Source organism: Panonychus citri, unplaced genomic scaffold (assembly GCF_014898815.1).
Source record: "Panonychus citri isolate SS breed McGregor unplaced genomic scaffold, ASM1489881v1 Contig00023, whole genome shotgun sequence".
NCBI classification, from domain to species: domain Eukaryota; kingdom Metazoa; phylum Arthropoda; class Arachnida; order Trombidiformes; family Tetranychidae; genus Panonychus; species Panonychus citri.
In genome coordinates, this window is record NW_026515428.1 from 1130237 (window position 1) to 1145735 (window position 15499).

Consider the following 15499-nt stretch of genomic DNA (forward strand, 5'->3'; position numbering starts at 1 on the left):
AAGTATAACCTTCACTCCCAGTAAGTTTTTCATCATCATCGTCATCATAATCTTCATTATAATCATCATTTTATCTTCCTTATTTATCTTCTCTCCCTGTGTTACCTAAAATCCTCATGATGATTCTCATGATAAAAACTTGAATGTGAATACTAACCAAGGATTTTGCGTATATTTATCTTTCTATCATCATCTTATCATCTTAGTCTTTCCTTTTTTCTTTCTTTTTCCTCTCTCTCTCCCTCTCTTTCTCTTTCTCTCTCTCTCCCTTTGTGTGTATGTGACATTTACACATGAGATTATTTCCAGGGAAAGTATTCAGAGTAACATGGAGTGAAACATTTCCACCTGAACTTTTCACTGGGAGGAAGGAAATAGAAGAGTAAAAGTCGAAAATTAAGAACATTTTTTCCTCATCTTCTTTCAGCATTTTATCATCATTTTCTTCATTGTTTTTACCTTTTAGTCTGTAAAATTTTCTCATCATCATCATCATCATACCTTGGACAATAAGTTGAACATTATCTTCATCATCAGAATCTAAGTTGACTGAAGTAAATCAAACGAATGAAAATCTTTTTTCCTTTTTTCGGAATTTTTTTTCTCTCTCTGAGTTTTTTTCCTCTTCACTATTTGGAATCTTATCTTTTTCTTTCCTCTTCAATACCTTTGTGATATCCTTTTGTTTATCATCCATATCATCATCATCATTATCATCAGTGTTTGTGTGTGTGTGCCTTCAAGTTGCATTCATTAACAATTTATGGTTTGTTAACTTGATGATAATCAAGTCTGAGTGTTGATTTCAAGCTTCACCATTGGAAGTCAATGTAACTACAGAAGCAAAAAGATATAAACAAACATTTCCTGTTGTAAAAAAAATCCTTTTGTGTACTTGTTTGTTTATCATCATCATCATCTTCTTCATCTTCATCCTCATCTAAATTATCATCCGGTGAGTTTACTTTCATCAGAGATGAGGAAGCAGAAAGTGTATATTACATCATGTCAACTTGTTCCAGTTAAAGTGTAAAATAGTAAAAGGAAAAAGAAGATTGAAAAAATTGTTCCAAACAAAATCGAGCATCTCAAAAGCAGAATGGATTATCCTCCCTCATCAACTATTGGAACTTCCTCATCTCGACTTAGTCCCCGTCGAGCGACACTTCACTATGAAAGGTCAAGTCCAACGGTCAGTACAATGACCACTGGACGTCGATCACCTTCACTCGTTTACCTCGATTCGATCAACTCATTTTATCCTCCATTACCTTCATCATCATCACCGTCATCGGCTAATTCACCTTCAACTGGCCCTCCTTTAACCCTTTCCTTACCTTCATCTCATCAACAACAATCAACTTCATATGATATCTCACCTCATCATCATCCACAACACTACCAACAACAACAACAACAACAACAACATTATTACAATCAACAGCAGTCAACAAAATCTTCACCATCAAATTCAAAGGTAAACTCATTGTCTCCTGTTCGTACTAATCGTTCACCAAGCGTATCACCAGTTCGTGAAAATGACCTACCAACGGGCTATATTAACCAACGACGAAACACTTTACCTAAACATTCAAGTTCCCAATATTTATCACCCGATAGTCGATCGTCAAATGTTCAAGAATCAACGACAACCTCTTCACCCTTTTCTCGATCTCGTTCCAGTTCATATTTCAATCGTTCACCAAGTCACCATCGTCGTCGTCGCAGCTTCAAGGAACCAAGAGTGACCTCAGCAAATACTTCACCCTCTTCAACTGCCGCTGCAATCGTCGGGCTAATGTCATCTAATCATCATCAACAACGGAGACTTTCACCCTTCGATCAAGACTCTTGGGACTCTTATTCAGCGCTAATGAAGTTAAGGTCAGATCGTCGGAAAATGTCATTACCCGTTTCTGAGTCAATCTCACCAAATTCAATGGTAATTAGCAAAAGTTTAAACGTAATCATTGTCGGTGATACTAATGTCGGTAAATACAGTTTAGTCCGTCATTTGATTGACAATGATTCAGATGATTGTAATCACACAATTAACACCAATCAAAATCAATCATCAACTAATGACAATAATCAACTGAATGACCGTTCACCTTGTCAACGATTTAACTCAATTAATTCATCAATTGATAAGAGTGTTAATTGTCACCGATTAGCTTTCCCTCTTTATGACAATCACATTGAAATTATATTTGAATATTATCAAAATGTTAACAAAATAATGGAAACAATTAACGAAAATGGTTCAAAGGTAATTAACTTTTTCCTTTTCTCATTAACAATCAACTAATATCACATATGGAGTTTTAATCAATCATTTTATTATTAATTGTTTACCTTATTTATTTTTTTTGCTTTAATCATAAATTAAAAACAATTTGTTAATTATCATTAATATTATCATCAGAGCAATTCACCCAACTGATTAACGTGATTAACAGTCAACAATAAAAAATTAAATATTGACGTTAATCATGATTAAAGATGATTAATGTAAACACCAAAGGAAAAAGGTTAAATTATCATCTTCAAGTGTCAAGTGTAATCAATTGATTGCTGTTAAACAAATCATCTTAATGATTAACATTTATAACCCAGAAGCTATTATCAAGATAATCAAGCTAATAGATAACAATTTAATATCATCAAGTTAGCAATTTAATTGACAGTTGGTTAATTTTGATAACCTTTAATTTTATATTGACTATTACATTCATATAACTTTATTTATAATCAAAAGTAATTTAAATCAGACTAATCAATGGATAATAATAAACAGTAATCAACTAAATTATCAGACAATCAAGTCATTAATTAAATTAGGAAACAAAATAAAAACAATTTGAACATTTTAATCAATGATTTGATTGAAATTGAAAGACAATCAAGTTTTTTGTTATATTGTTACTCAGAATCATTGATTAAATTTCAACAATAATCAATCAATAAAAAATGTTTTGTTTTGAAAAATTGATTGTTATAAATATGAAAATCAATATTAATTGTTACTCACCTCAACCAATTGTAACAATTGATTGTTACAGTTTGTGTCAACTAATATGTTAACTAAATTAAACTATCAATTAGATTGTTATTATCACTATTAGATTAGCAATTAACATTTTCCTCAATCAATAAGAAACAATTTGTTTTAATAATATCAAAAGTTATTATCATTTGTCACTCATGATATTATTATATGAGTGATCATTATTATCATGAAACTTTTTCTTGTTTTCAGAATAGTTTTGTTATTTTTTTGTTCATATAATCTCATGATAATGAGTTTCATGGACAAATTCATGATGATTCTGATAATGATGACTACATGATATTCATCATCACAATTTAAATACAGTTGAAAGTTCAGTCTACTGATTCCAAGTAACAAGTGTTCATATTTAAATCCCCATAAGATTTTGAGCATTTTTTTTTGCGAAAAAAAGTTCACTAAAGTAGAAAGTTAATCAAAATGATAACTATTAATAAATTGTTGTTATTTAAAGTTAATTATAATTAATAATAAATATAATATCTTGAGTGAAATCTTTCACTTGAGATGGTTATTAAAAAAATACTCAGCTTAGAGATTGTTATTGTAATTATCATGAAAATCTCGGAAAACTTTTTTTTTAAATTGAAATTAGATTTGATTGTTTTTCTTTCACTGATGATTAACTATTTCCTGTTGATATTAAATTGTTCAATCAATCAATCAATCAATCATTACGTCCCATAGGAAGAGAGGAAGAAAAAAGTAATAGGAAACTTGGAGTTCCAACTCGAACTTGTTAGAAAGTCGATAAAAACAATCCAACGATTGGTAAAAATCGTTAAACCATCGTAACCATGAAAATGAATTATAATCAAATCAGTGGATTGGTTTGGTTAACAATTAAAGCCCATGAATACATGAATCTAGAATTCTGATTAACATGAACAAATAACTGAACATATTGTTTCATGATTGTAATCATTTCTTTGGTGTATTAGTAAATAATCAACAACAACATAAGTGATTATATTTATGATGAACAATCAAGATAATCAGGTAACTCATATTAACCTTGATGAGAAAATAAAACAATGATAATAATAGGAATTAACTTTATGGATTAAGTTAGGATAAGTCAAGAATTTTGTTTTTTTTACCTCAATAGCAAACTATTGGTTCATCATCAGTTGATGATGATGATGATGATGATTATAATAACATCAATTGAATGTTAAACCTTGGGACACACAAAGTGTTGATCATCATCATCATACTGAACTACATTAGTTTAAGGTAAAAATATCCAACGTTAATCATGAGTCTAATTCATCTTGAGATGTTGAGTTAACTTTGTTTGTTTAGGTTACCTTATTTGTTGTATTGATTGGTGATTCAAGAAAGTGATGTTAAATGATCATGAAAAGATTCATGATGATGAGGATGATAACTGTATGAAGGAAGATGAGATTAACTGTATTAGTTGTATCCACCTTGATAAATCCCTTGGTGAACATTTTTTTTTTACTTCTGTTAACTTTCATTAACAAGAATTGAGGATCAACATTGAAGGATGAAGATGAAGATGAAGATGAAGATGAGGATGAGGATGGAGATGGAGATGAGTAGATAGATGGGATCCTATGGAAATAAGAATAAATTTTCCTCTCCATCTTTTTGTGACTCTTATTGAAATCACTTGAATACAAACTTTGATTTCATGATGATTTTCATGAATTCCGATTAATTCAACTGAATGAAAATAATGACTCTTACATGTAAAGAGACCCAGGAAAAAGTTGATCATCCTAATTACTCATTTACCTTAAGATACATACTCATTAAATGACACACACACACATGCACATAATTGGTTTCAATTAATTGTACTATTAATAACAATTAGACCATAATAACAACCATGATTAACTTTTGATATATCAATTCTGATCACATTTTTTTGTATACTATTAGATAAATTATCATATATTATCATCTTATCAATCCCTGGAATCAATTTAATTTAAGTTTCCCAAATGATTTAAACTGATTCACAATCAGTTTATTAAATGTTGAAAGTTAAATTGTCATTTTCTCGTGTTGATTTTGTCATGAAATCACAATCAAATTTAATATCAAACTTTGGTTTGTAAACATGTTACCATGAGTACGATGAAATTAATATCATGAGGAAAAATAGTCTTTTCCATTATTATGAATAATTTGAATTATCATTACAAATTCGAGGGATGAATAAGTAGAAAAAAGTTCTAATATGAACTTTCGAATTTCAATTTCAATTTCAATGAAAATTTTCTTCATATTTCTCTCTTTCTCTTCTTTATATTGCTTTCCTTCAGGTTCGAAGTATGGACATTCTTATTGTAATGTATTCGGTAACCGATCGTCGATCCTTTGAAATGTCCGCTCAATACTTGACCAATGCTGTGTTCACCTGTAAAAAGGATAACCCTGGTCTGTCCATCGCTTTGGTCGCCAATAAAACTGACCTGGTCCGGGTGAGATCAGTTTCCACCGAGGAAGGAGCTTCCCTTGCCGATAAGTTTGAGGTTCCTTTCATGGAGGTTTCAATTGAACTTGATGATAGATTTGAATTGATTGTCGAATGGTTAACAAATGTGATCAAGGAGAAATTGAAAATCGGTCCGTCAACTTTATCTTCATCAACTCGATCATCTTCAAGTGGCCTTGATCCAAGTTCGATTGGAGGTTCAAACTGTTCAGAAGGCTCATCTTCCATCCTAAAGAAACCAGCGACACTCTCAGAACGAGCGTTCAAGTTTATAAAAAAGATCATTTTAAATCGTCGAAGTTCAAAATCTAAATCATGTGATAATATAAATCTAATGTAAATAACAGTAATTAGTTGATCGTAATCAAAAATATTATCAATCCAAATGTAACACTAATATCAAATTTAATTTATCGCAACGAATTCAAATAAACCAATTTAATCGAGCAATTTTATATTTGTAATTCTGATTCTTCAATTCAATTAGTATTGATTTAATTTAAGGATAAATGATGAGCCAAATTAAAATTGATTCAGTTTGAAAATATCAAGAAAATGAATCAGTTGAAATTGTTGTTTTCCTATTGAGTTGTTGGTGGTAGTGGAGGAGGAGGATGAGGATGAGGATGAGGATGAGGATGAGGAGGTGAGATAAATTGTTGTCTGGGATGATGATAATTACTTGATTGTAATCAGTATTATGATTGTTAATCATGTTGATTAGTTGGTTGGTGGGCCGATAATTTTCTGCACAGTTATCTCACTGATTCTGCAATTTAAATGCAATTAAGGTTATTATTGATTCTCAACTTGGGAGGTTCAGTTTATTTGCACCATTATAATTGCCCTATGGAGTCAAATGCTTTTACCCTCTCCCACCGCATCTTTATCCTCCTCCTACTACTTCACCATCACCACCCTGTTCAAATTAAACATTAAGACTCTATCATTGGCCTATCATGATGATAATCATCATCAAATTATCTTCATCTTCATCTTTACATCATCTTACTTGCAATATTTACAAATGAAAATCCATCATGAGAGAGAGAGATTTCTCAATCTGAGAAAATAACAAGATGATAGCCAAGAAAAACAGATGATAAGGAAGATGAAGATGATGATAAAAAAGGGATGATATGGAAGAGAAAGATGAAGATGATGAGAATGATAAAAGATTGAGAGAGAAGAGCAAAAAGGCCGAAGAACGAACTTAAAGTAACCAGAAGCTCAATCTTAAGCTTCTGTTTAGTTTGGTGAGTGTTTTTTTCTGTAAGAAAACATGAAGATGGGGGAGAAGATGAAGATGATGATAGAGATGATAGAGAGATGATGATGATCCGAGTAATTAGTTGAACACAAGGTTTGAGATGTTACATAGAGAGAGAGAAGATGAAAAATTTTCTATGGGCAAATGTATAAGTTGGTGTTCGGCTCTTAAAACGATCCTTCATCACTTTCTGATCTTCCTCATCCTCCTCCTTCTCCTCCTCGTTATCATCCTCATCTCTCTCTCTCTCTCTCTCTCTCTCTCTCTCTCTCTCTCTCTCTCTGTCAATTTGAAGAAAATCCTATAATGAAGATAAAGAGAAAAACTTTTTCTTCTCATCCCGATCATCATCTTCATCTTTTGCATATTCATCTTCATAATCATCATCATCATTGCCCACTGATGATGAGAGAGACAAGGAAAAAAAACTTTCCAATATAATCAGCTAATCAACTTAAATCATCAGTAACAATTAAATACTCAGAAAAAAATTGACTTTTGTTTTACTTTTGCAAGAAAAAAAAAGTTGTTTATGTTTACATATCGAGAGGAAAAATTGTTTGCAATTAAAAACAAATCTCAACAATTAACTCGTTGTATTGTGTGTGTGATGTAAATTGGTTAACTTTGATTAAATACAACAAATAGTTAATTAATTTAACAAATTTCTCAAAGAAAAAACAATCAACAATCATCATCAATATGGATCAATTAGTTTCAACTACATCAAACTTATCAACAATCAACTCAATCACCACCAGTCAACATCAAACAAATATTAACAACAACAACAACAATTTAATCAACTCATCATCTTTATTATTATCATCTAATTGTAATAAATTAACAGGTAATAACAGTAATAACAATGGCTCTCGAAAGATGGACAAACCTCCGTTATCTTATATTTGTCTAATTGTGATGGCGATTCAAAACTCGGACAATAAACGGGCCACTTTGGCGGAAATTTATTCGTACCTACAATCAAAGTTTCCGTGTTTTCGAGGTGATTACAAGGGATGGAAGAATTCAATTCGTCACAATTTATCCCTTAACGAGTGTTTCATTAAACTACCAAAGAACATCGGTAAACCGGGTAAAGGTCATTACTGGACAATTGACCCTTCGTCCGAGTGTATCTTTGAAGAGGGTTCATTCAGACGGAGACCTCGAGGTTTCCGTCGGAAAAAAGGTCTACATGGTTGTTTCTCTGGAAACCAATCGAATCATCATCTCGAAGGCAATGGACATTATCATTCACACGAAAGTGACCACAGACTAATATCTTCCTCATCCACTCCCACCTCGACAACAACAACACCATCGACAACAGTAACAACCACAAACTCAACACCAAGTTCATCTTCATCATCAACAACAACGACAATTCCTATTGATTTACTTGCTCCCCCTTTACCACCACCACCTCATCATCATCATCATCCTCCTTCTCATCCTAATCATCTTACACTTCCTCTTACACCTTTACCCTCATTTCAACCTCCCCCCTCATCACCCTCATCATCTTTATCATCATTAACGGTATCTAATCACTACTCAAATCATCAATCTTATTTAACTCCTCAACAATCAACACCTTCATTTACTAATCATCTTCATCATCCACAATCTCATCCTCATCATCATCTGGATTATACTAATTTCTATTCAAATGTTAACAGTTATGTTGGATTACCAGTTGAAGTGACCACTAGTTCATCCTCATCATCAACAACAACACTTACAACAACCACAAGTCCACCAATAATTAAACCTTTAAGCTCAAACGGATTAATTTGCCAATCAAGTTATTCAAATGAAATTAAAACTGATCAACAACAACAACAACAACAACTTGATCATCATCATGGGCCAATAACAGTAACAACAACATCTTCATCTTCATCATCTTCCTCATCTTTTTCATCCTCATCCTCATCATCGTCACCATCAACACCCAACACACGTAACGTTAATACACCGACAATTAAACAATCAACTAATTTAATCACCAACAATCAACTTATTGATTCATCTGGATCACAATTAACTCCAACATTTGATTACTCCAACAATAATAATAATCAAATCAATTCTAATTCTAATGGTAATCTTATTTATCATCCTCATCTTCATCATCCTTCAATACAAGATTATCCATCATCATCACCATTTACTAATGATTATACAAGTTGGTTAATTGTCTCAAATAATCACCATCAACCCCAATCAACAATTCAATCAAATCAAACTTGTTTAAATTATTTTCCTCATATAACTGAATCATTTTGATTGTAATCATAGTAAATCAAACATGTAGTTTCAAAGTCAACAATCAAAGTTTTCAATTAAATCGTAATTTAAATTCAACTAGATTTTTTGTTTTCATCTTCGATACAATTAGCAATTTATTTCACTTTAATATTATTTACAAAAAAAAATCCTCATTCCAATTAATTGAATTGATGATCTTGTGCTGATGATTAAATCAATCAGTGACAATGGAAACAATTAGATTAACAAAATTTCAACAGTAAATCTGAACACTTTTCAAAATTATGTAACAGTAGTTTTGATGTATTATAATGGGAGCGATTGTGATGGTTATACTAACTAAATCAACTGAATTGTTGTTAATTTTTTTGTTGTCTGAGACTCATTTTGATTAATTATGTTCCATGAATTAGAAAATCACGTGACATTAGTGGATCTGTGGATAGTGATGATGAAGATAAAGATGATTAAGATGATAATATGTTCTATCTTGTAACCATTTTCTTCATCTTTTGATAGTTAGTTAGTAAAGATGAATGATCCATACTGTTAATTTAACATGTTTAACTGCCTTTCACTGGCAAATCAATCGCTCTTAATGATCTATTTAACTTGGATAATATTCAAACATTTTTCCAACTGTAAACACAGTTTTATCATCATCTAGTGAGATGATTAAAAAAGAGAGAGAGAGAGAAGATGGTTACAAGGGATAGAAAATAATATCATCAATTCTCATCATCATCTTATCAACAGTACAATTTTCATCACATTGATGGAATTGGTTGTTGCTCTTTCGCTTTCTTCCATCTTTTATCATCCTGGTTTTTTTTCTGATGGTGGATCTGGAAAGTGTATGGATTCCGTTAATTATAGTTATTAAACTGGATGGTAACATGAAAGATTATTATTCACATAGGAGGAAAACTGGTTCTAATCTGGTTAACTTTAGATTCTTTTTAGTTAATTAATTGTGATCCTATTTGCTGTTGAGTAATTTGTTTTTTACGCTGCTGCCTGATTGCTGTGTTTCCTTGTTGTAGTTCATCACTTGGGCACAAAAAGGTATGTATATATACATCTAGATATGATTTAGATGGTAAGGGAAATAGGTTTACTTGAAATCCTCTAAGGTTAAAGTTGATTATTATATAATAAATTTAATTCATAAATAACTAATTAATTAATCATATCATCTGCCGATGTAATTCCTCTTCTAATGTATTGGCTCCCATTCGCTTGATAACAAATTCCATTGCTTGACGACCCTGGAAAGAGAAAGAGAGAAAAGAAAGACAATTTAGAGAGAGGTAACATTTAATTTGATTCTTGTAAGAACGTAGTAGATGACTAGAGAATGGAATAAAAGTGAAATTAAGCAACTAATTAAGGAATTTTAGGAACATTCGGAACACTCGGAATTTACCTTTTGAGCATTAGATGAGATTGTCGACGAAATGAAATTTTCAAAGTAACTACTCAAGGGGATTCCATGGACGGTAATTATAGCCTCTTGTTTAAGGAGAGTGGCATCAGGTTTACTTGGATGAGGCAGATATGTTAATTTTTCCTCTATTGAAACTTCATTAGAAAAAGAAATCTAAAAAATCACATGAAAAAACGAAGATTAAAAAAAAAGGTTAGATAAAATTAGAGCGTCATAAGATTGAAGGAAAGAAATTCCCATGATTCGTTTTTTTGTAGATCGATTCAATTGATCGAAGACAATTCAAGAGAATTCAATTGAAAGATGAAAATATTTGTATCGTTACAATTGGAATTTTCTCAAATTTAACCTGGATAATCAATCGTATCTATTGTATCTATACACACACAATCACTTTCTAGATAATAATCAAGTATCAATACCCTATGATATTAGATAATAGAAAGAGTTGACAAAGCAGCAAAATTAAATCAACTAATTGAGATAATATGAAAGCTTAAGAAAATGTAACTGTTTCTATGCTTGTGTGTATAGATACAACCTTGAAAATCAACATGTTATGACATTTTCTTACATTTTTTGAAACTAAGGTCATGGATTTATGTTTAGGGTCAACTTCTGAATGTTCTACAGCATAAGATATTTTATCTCCTCCTAAAATACTACAGGCCCATTGAGGCATACCCCATTCGGTACTAATTAATCTTTGACTTTTAAGAATTCCATTTGAAACATTCCTATCGATAACATCTATTCCAACCACCGCTGGATTCAATGGATTTGGATATTTACGCCAAGTGGCCGTCACAACCTTTTCCCATGGATAACTGTAGGCAAGAGCACAAGGAAAAAAAAAGAAAAGGAAAATTAGAAATTTACCTAAAAGGTTAAATTAAACAATAGCAGTAATAGTTAACCTGCCAATCAAATTTTTCCATCATAAGGAAAAAAAAAGATTCACTTTTTCTGGAACAAGCAAATGTGGAAATAGAAAAAACCAAAGCCTCACCTGAAAACATGCTCTGAGGTCCAGATTTTCATTATTTCTAAAGTATAAAACCACTGGTGGATTAAACAATCACTTATAAAGTAAAAGATTAAATTTAAATAGACTTTAAATTGTAGTAAATTAGGTAAAAATTGTTAACAATTAGATAAACAATTTCTATAAGCGACTAGAATGTTGTCCTTTTGATCCTTTGAACGATTAACCAAATCGATTAGAATTTAACTCAACCGATACATCGATTTATCAATCGATCTTTTTTCTTTCTTTTAGATTTTTAATCTAATTGATTGTGTGTTGATTATCATGTGTTGATGTTGTGATTGATTTAGTAATTAACCCTAAGTGACTTTACCTTTTTTTATTAATCAATCAATTAGATATAGAATCTTATCTTAATCTGAACCTCTTGAGTTTTATCATATTTCTTTTATCTTTTTCGATCTTCGTTGGTATAAAAATCAATCAAAATGATTCTACAAATTAATGGTCGTTTGTCTTTTAATTGTATTAGAAGATTTTGTTTAACTCGAACCATCATGTCCGATAAATTTCGAGTTGAAAGTGACACTATGGGTGAGGTCAAAGTGCCCGCTGATAGGTTATATGGAGCACAAACTCAAAGATCGAGGAATAATTTCAAAATTGGTGAGTTCTTTTCTCTCTCATGATAGAATTTGTTTTTTTTGTTCTATTCTCTTTTTATCGGTTATTCTTTTTTTTCTGATTGATTAATTTGTTTTTCTTTGTTCTTTTTTATTTATTCCAATTTGATAGGTATGTCTCGTCCAGAAGATGCCACTTGGAGTGGTGAACAAATGCCACTTGCAGTGATAAAAGCGTTCGCCATTTTAAAGAAATCATGTTGTATTGTTAATGCAAATCAGTCAAATATTGAGAAGAAAACAGCGACCGCCATTATGAAGGCCTGTGATGATGTTCTAGCGGGTGTTAATATCGATCTCCAAAAAGAATTTCCTTTAGTTATTTGGCAAACAGGTAGTGGAACGCAATCTAATATGAACTGTAATGAAGTGATTGCAAATCGAGCAATTGAAATTTTAGGTGAGAAAATTTAGTCAAAAGGTTTAAATCACATTTATTTATTCTAATTGACCTTATCCTTTTCTTTTGGTTCTATTTGTTTTCTCTCGCTCTCATTAATCAGGCGGCCAAAGAGGTGATAAAACTACAGTTCACCCAAATGATCATGTCAACAAAGGTCAATCATCAAATGATACTTTTCCAACTGCAATGCACATCGCTGCAGCCATTGAAACCAAAAGCAGATTAATTCCTGCCCTCGAAGGATTATTAGAATCATTGAAGAGAAAAGAAAAAGAATTCGAACATATTATCAAAATCGGTCGAACTCATTGTCAAGATGCTGTACCGTTAACCTTGGGGCAAGAATTTTCTGCCTATGCTTGTCAAGTAGAGTTTGGTATTGAAAGAATCAAATCTGCTTTGGAACCTCGAATGTACTACCTTGCAATCGGTGGTACCGCTGTTGGAACTGGATTAAATACTAAGGTGGGCTGGGATAAAGCAGTTTCATCGGAAATCGCCTCTCTAACTGGTCTCCCATTCCGTCCAGCACCAAACAAATTTGAAGCTCTTGCTTCTCATGATGCATGTATCGAACTTTCCGGTGCATTGAATACAATTGCTGCTTCTCTAATGAAAATCGCTAATGATATACGTTTACTCGCTTCTGGACCTCGATGTGGCCTGGGTGAGCTTAGTCTCCCCGAATTGGAACCAGGATCATCAATCATGCCCGGAAAGGTCAATCCAACTCAATGTGAAGCATTGACTATGGTTTGTGCTCAAGTGATTGGTAATCATGTTGCCGTGACCATCGGTGGATCCAATGGCCACTTTGAATTGAACGTTTTCAAGCCAATGATAATTGCAAATGTCCTAAGGTCAACTACTTTACTTGCTGATGCATCCAATTCATTTACCAATAATTGTGTTAACGGAATCAAAGCAAATGAGTCTCGAATTGATCAACTGTTGAATGAATCTTTGATGTTAGTAACTGCTCTCAATCCCCATATTGGTTATGATAAATCAGCGGCAATCGCCAAATTAGCCCATAAGGAAGGTTCAACCTTGAAAGCGGCAGCAATTAAAAGTGGCTTCCTGACCGAAAGTCAATTTGATGAATGGGTTAAACCTGCAAACATGATTGGTCCCAAAAAGTAATCATTTTAATAATTTACAATCACCATAAATTAGGAATGAAAGAATGAAGAAACAAAAAATCAACCAAATATTAATATAAATGTTAAATATCTTATCAATTAAATGAAAATTATTAATAATAAGATCAAATTGCAATAATTTGAAACTTTCCAATGGATTACAATTAATCTGATGACGATTAATTGAAGATGAGAAACAATTTCCATACCATTGAGATACTTGATCATAATTATTACCTGATTTTGGTTCATTTTCCTGAAACAATTAACAATCAATTAGCTGAATTTCTGGTTATTAAGACTTTTGTTTTCCCCTAAAATCCATTGGACTGTGAAGGTTACAATTAACTTTATTTACTTGATTAGTGCCCGAAAATGTGATTATCTAATGTCATTAAGTATTCATCATTTTCGTTACCAAAGTTTAGTCCGAAATCAATGGTCATTGACCTGGTCAAGTTTCCGATTCCTGAGATGATTGATCGCGAAAAAAACAAAACTTGAACTTTAGACAAATTGATAAACTTGATAATGTTTCTGGACGATAAAATTACAATAATTATCCAAACAAAACGGTAAATCATAACAATTGGATCAATTTTCTGATGACTGTCATTAAAAGTAAAACCTATCAGATGATTGATCATTTTGATAAATAACGGTAAAGGTTTTGATCTTAATCGATTCTTTTTTAATAACAATTTATCCAATATTGTCCTTGACGATTTATACAAATGATAAATTAGTTTAATTACGATGATGATGATGATGATTAAACTTTTCTGAAAACACGCAATGTAAATTGTGATAGAAAAGTGTGAACATATTTAAGGAGGAAAATTTCACTTTCAACTAATCATTTGATCACAATCAAGTAAACATTTTGTTTGGATTGAGGAAAAAAAAATTCTAGGCAATCAAATGAAGTTGTTAATTGTTAGTCTACTCGTACTTTCATCAATCTGGATACAAGGTTAGTATTGAAAACAATTAAGTTAATTTGATATTAATTTTGTGTCTCCTCTTGTTTTATCAAATTTCTAGTTAATTGTCAACCAGAAGATGATGAAGGTGAATCAAGTGATGACAGTGATAATGTGGTGAAACAATCAACGACAAGTGAAACTGAAAGTAAATCAACAATTAAGTCAAATGGTGATTCAAATAGGAAAAGTAAAACTGCTAAATTGTTACAAAATTTGGACACAATTAAAGATCGTCTAGATAAAAGTCGTCAAGTGATCAAGGGAATCATTGATTCATTTATGGGTCGAGGTGATGAAGTTGATGATGAAAAATTGGAATCAGCGTTAACTAAATACGATGAAATTATCGAGGATCTTGAGGCCGATTTCACGAAAGCTAAAATAGGACTTGGCCTACGATTAGAAGGTAACATTCAACAGATTAATGCTACACTCGATTCGTTGATGGAAAATTTTAGAGACCTTAATCCGGATTTCGTTGATTGGGCTCGAACAAAACGAATCAATTTCTCCAATACACTTAAAAGTCGAGTTTTCCGTTTAAATGATCTGCTTGGTCGGGGTGTTGAACGATTACTCGAAGTATCGGAAATGGGAAAATCGACACTTCGAAAGTTACATAAACGACGATATGAGAAACGAGAGAAATTAAGTCAAGTGTTACTTGGAACTCCAAAGTCAAAGAAAAATTCTGATCAAGAAGAGTGAAACTCTTTAAAATATTGAAAACATTATTCTGATGATTAACTTATTTATGTAAAAA

The 15499-nt window shown here is 31.8% G+C and overlaps 4 protein-coding genes and 1 pseudogene across 4 annotated transcripts; 4 read left to right on the plus strand and 1 right to left on the minus strand.

Annotated features, from left to right (window-relative positions):
* Window positions 1–322: 322 nt before the first annotated feature.
* LOC128395804 (uncharacterized) lies at window positions 323–5993 on the plus strand (annotated as a pseudogene).
* A 1211-nt stretch (window positions 5994–7204) lies between these two features.
* Window positions 7205–9186, plus strand: LOC128396081 (forkhead box protein F2-like). The gene has a single exon (XM_053356608.1). The coding sequence runs from the start codon at window positions 7516–7518 to the stop codon at window positions 9103–9105; it is 1590 nt and encodes a 529-aa protein (XP_053212583.1). The 5' UTR covers window positions 7205–7515; the 3' UTR covers window positions 9106–9186.
* A 17-nt stretch (window positions 9187–9203) lies between these two features.
* LOC128396135 (PRELI domain containing protein 3B-like) lies at window positions 9204–11725 on the minus strand. Its single transcript, XM_053356672.1, has 4 exons — window positions 11544–11725; window positions 11109–11361; window positions 10514–10687; window positions 9204–10355 (listed from the first exon to the last, which is right to left on the minus strand). Exons 1-4 carry the CDS (start codon window positions 11573–11575, stop codon window positions 10275–10277), a joined length of 540 nt encoding a protein of 179 aa, XP_053212647.1. The 5' UTR covers window positions 11576–11725; the 3' UTR covers window positions 9204–10274.
* Window positions 11726–11868: 143 nt separating this feature from the next.
* On the plus strand, window positions 11869–13873 carry LOC128396100 (fumarate hydratase, mitochondrial-like). The gene is made up of 3 exons (XM_053356627.1): window positions 11869–12188; window positions 12318–12605; window positions 12709–13873. Exons 1-3 carry the CDS (start codon window positions 12011–12013, stop codon window positions 13749–13751), a joined length of 1509 nt encoding a protein of 502 aa, XP_053212602.1. The 5' UTR covers window positions 11869–12010; the 3' UTR covers window positions 13752–13873.
* A 153-nt stretch (window positions 13874–14026) lies between these two features.
* Window positions 14027–15466, plus strand: LOC128396109 (uncharacterized). Its single transcript, XM_053356637.1, has 2 exons — window positions 14027–14723; window positions 14795–15466. The coding sequence occupies exons 1-2, from the start codon at window positions 14672–14674 to the stop codon at window positions 15442–15444; spliced, it is 702 nt and encodes a 233-aa protein (XP_053212612.1). The 5' UTR covers window positions 14027–14671; the 3' UTR covers window positions 15445–15466.
* Window positions 15467–15499: the final 33 nt, after the last annotated feature.

Coding starts and splice junctions, on each gene's coding strand:
- LOC128396081 (XM_053356608.1), top strand. CDS start 7,516: ATGGATCAATTAGTTTCAACTACATCAAACTTATCAACAATCAACTCA.
- LOC128396135 (XM_053356672.1), bottom strand. CDS start 11,575: ATGAAAATCTGGACCTCAGAGCATGTTTTCAG. Junction 10,688..11,108: donor TGACCTTAGTTTCAAAAAAT/GTAAGAAAATGT, acceptor GTGATTTTTTAG/ATTTCTTTTTCTAATGAAGT. Junction 10,356..10,513: donor TCTCATCTAATGCTCAAAAG/GTAAATTCCGAG, acceptor TTCTCTTTCCAG/GGTCGTCAAGCAATGGAATT.
- LOC128396109 (XM_053356637.1), top strand. CDS start 14,672: ATGAAGTTGTTAATTGTTAGTCTACTCGTACTTTCATCAATCTGGATA. Junction 14,724..14,794: donor TTCATCAATCTGGATACAAG/GTTAGTATTGAA, acceptor TCAAATTTCTAG/TTAATTGTCAACCAGAAGAT.
- LOC128396100 (XM_053356627.1), top strand. CDS start 12,011: ATGATTCTACAAATTAATGGTCGTTTGTCTTTTAATTGTATTAGAAGA. Junction 12,189..12,317: donor GAGGAATAATTTCAAAATTG/GTGAGTTCTTTT, acceptor CCAATTTGATAG/GTATGTCTCGTCCAGAAGAT. Junction 12,606..12,708: donor TCGAGCAATTGAAATTTTAG/GTGAGAAAATTT, acceptor CTCATTAATCAG/GCGGCCAAAGAGGTGATAAA.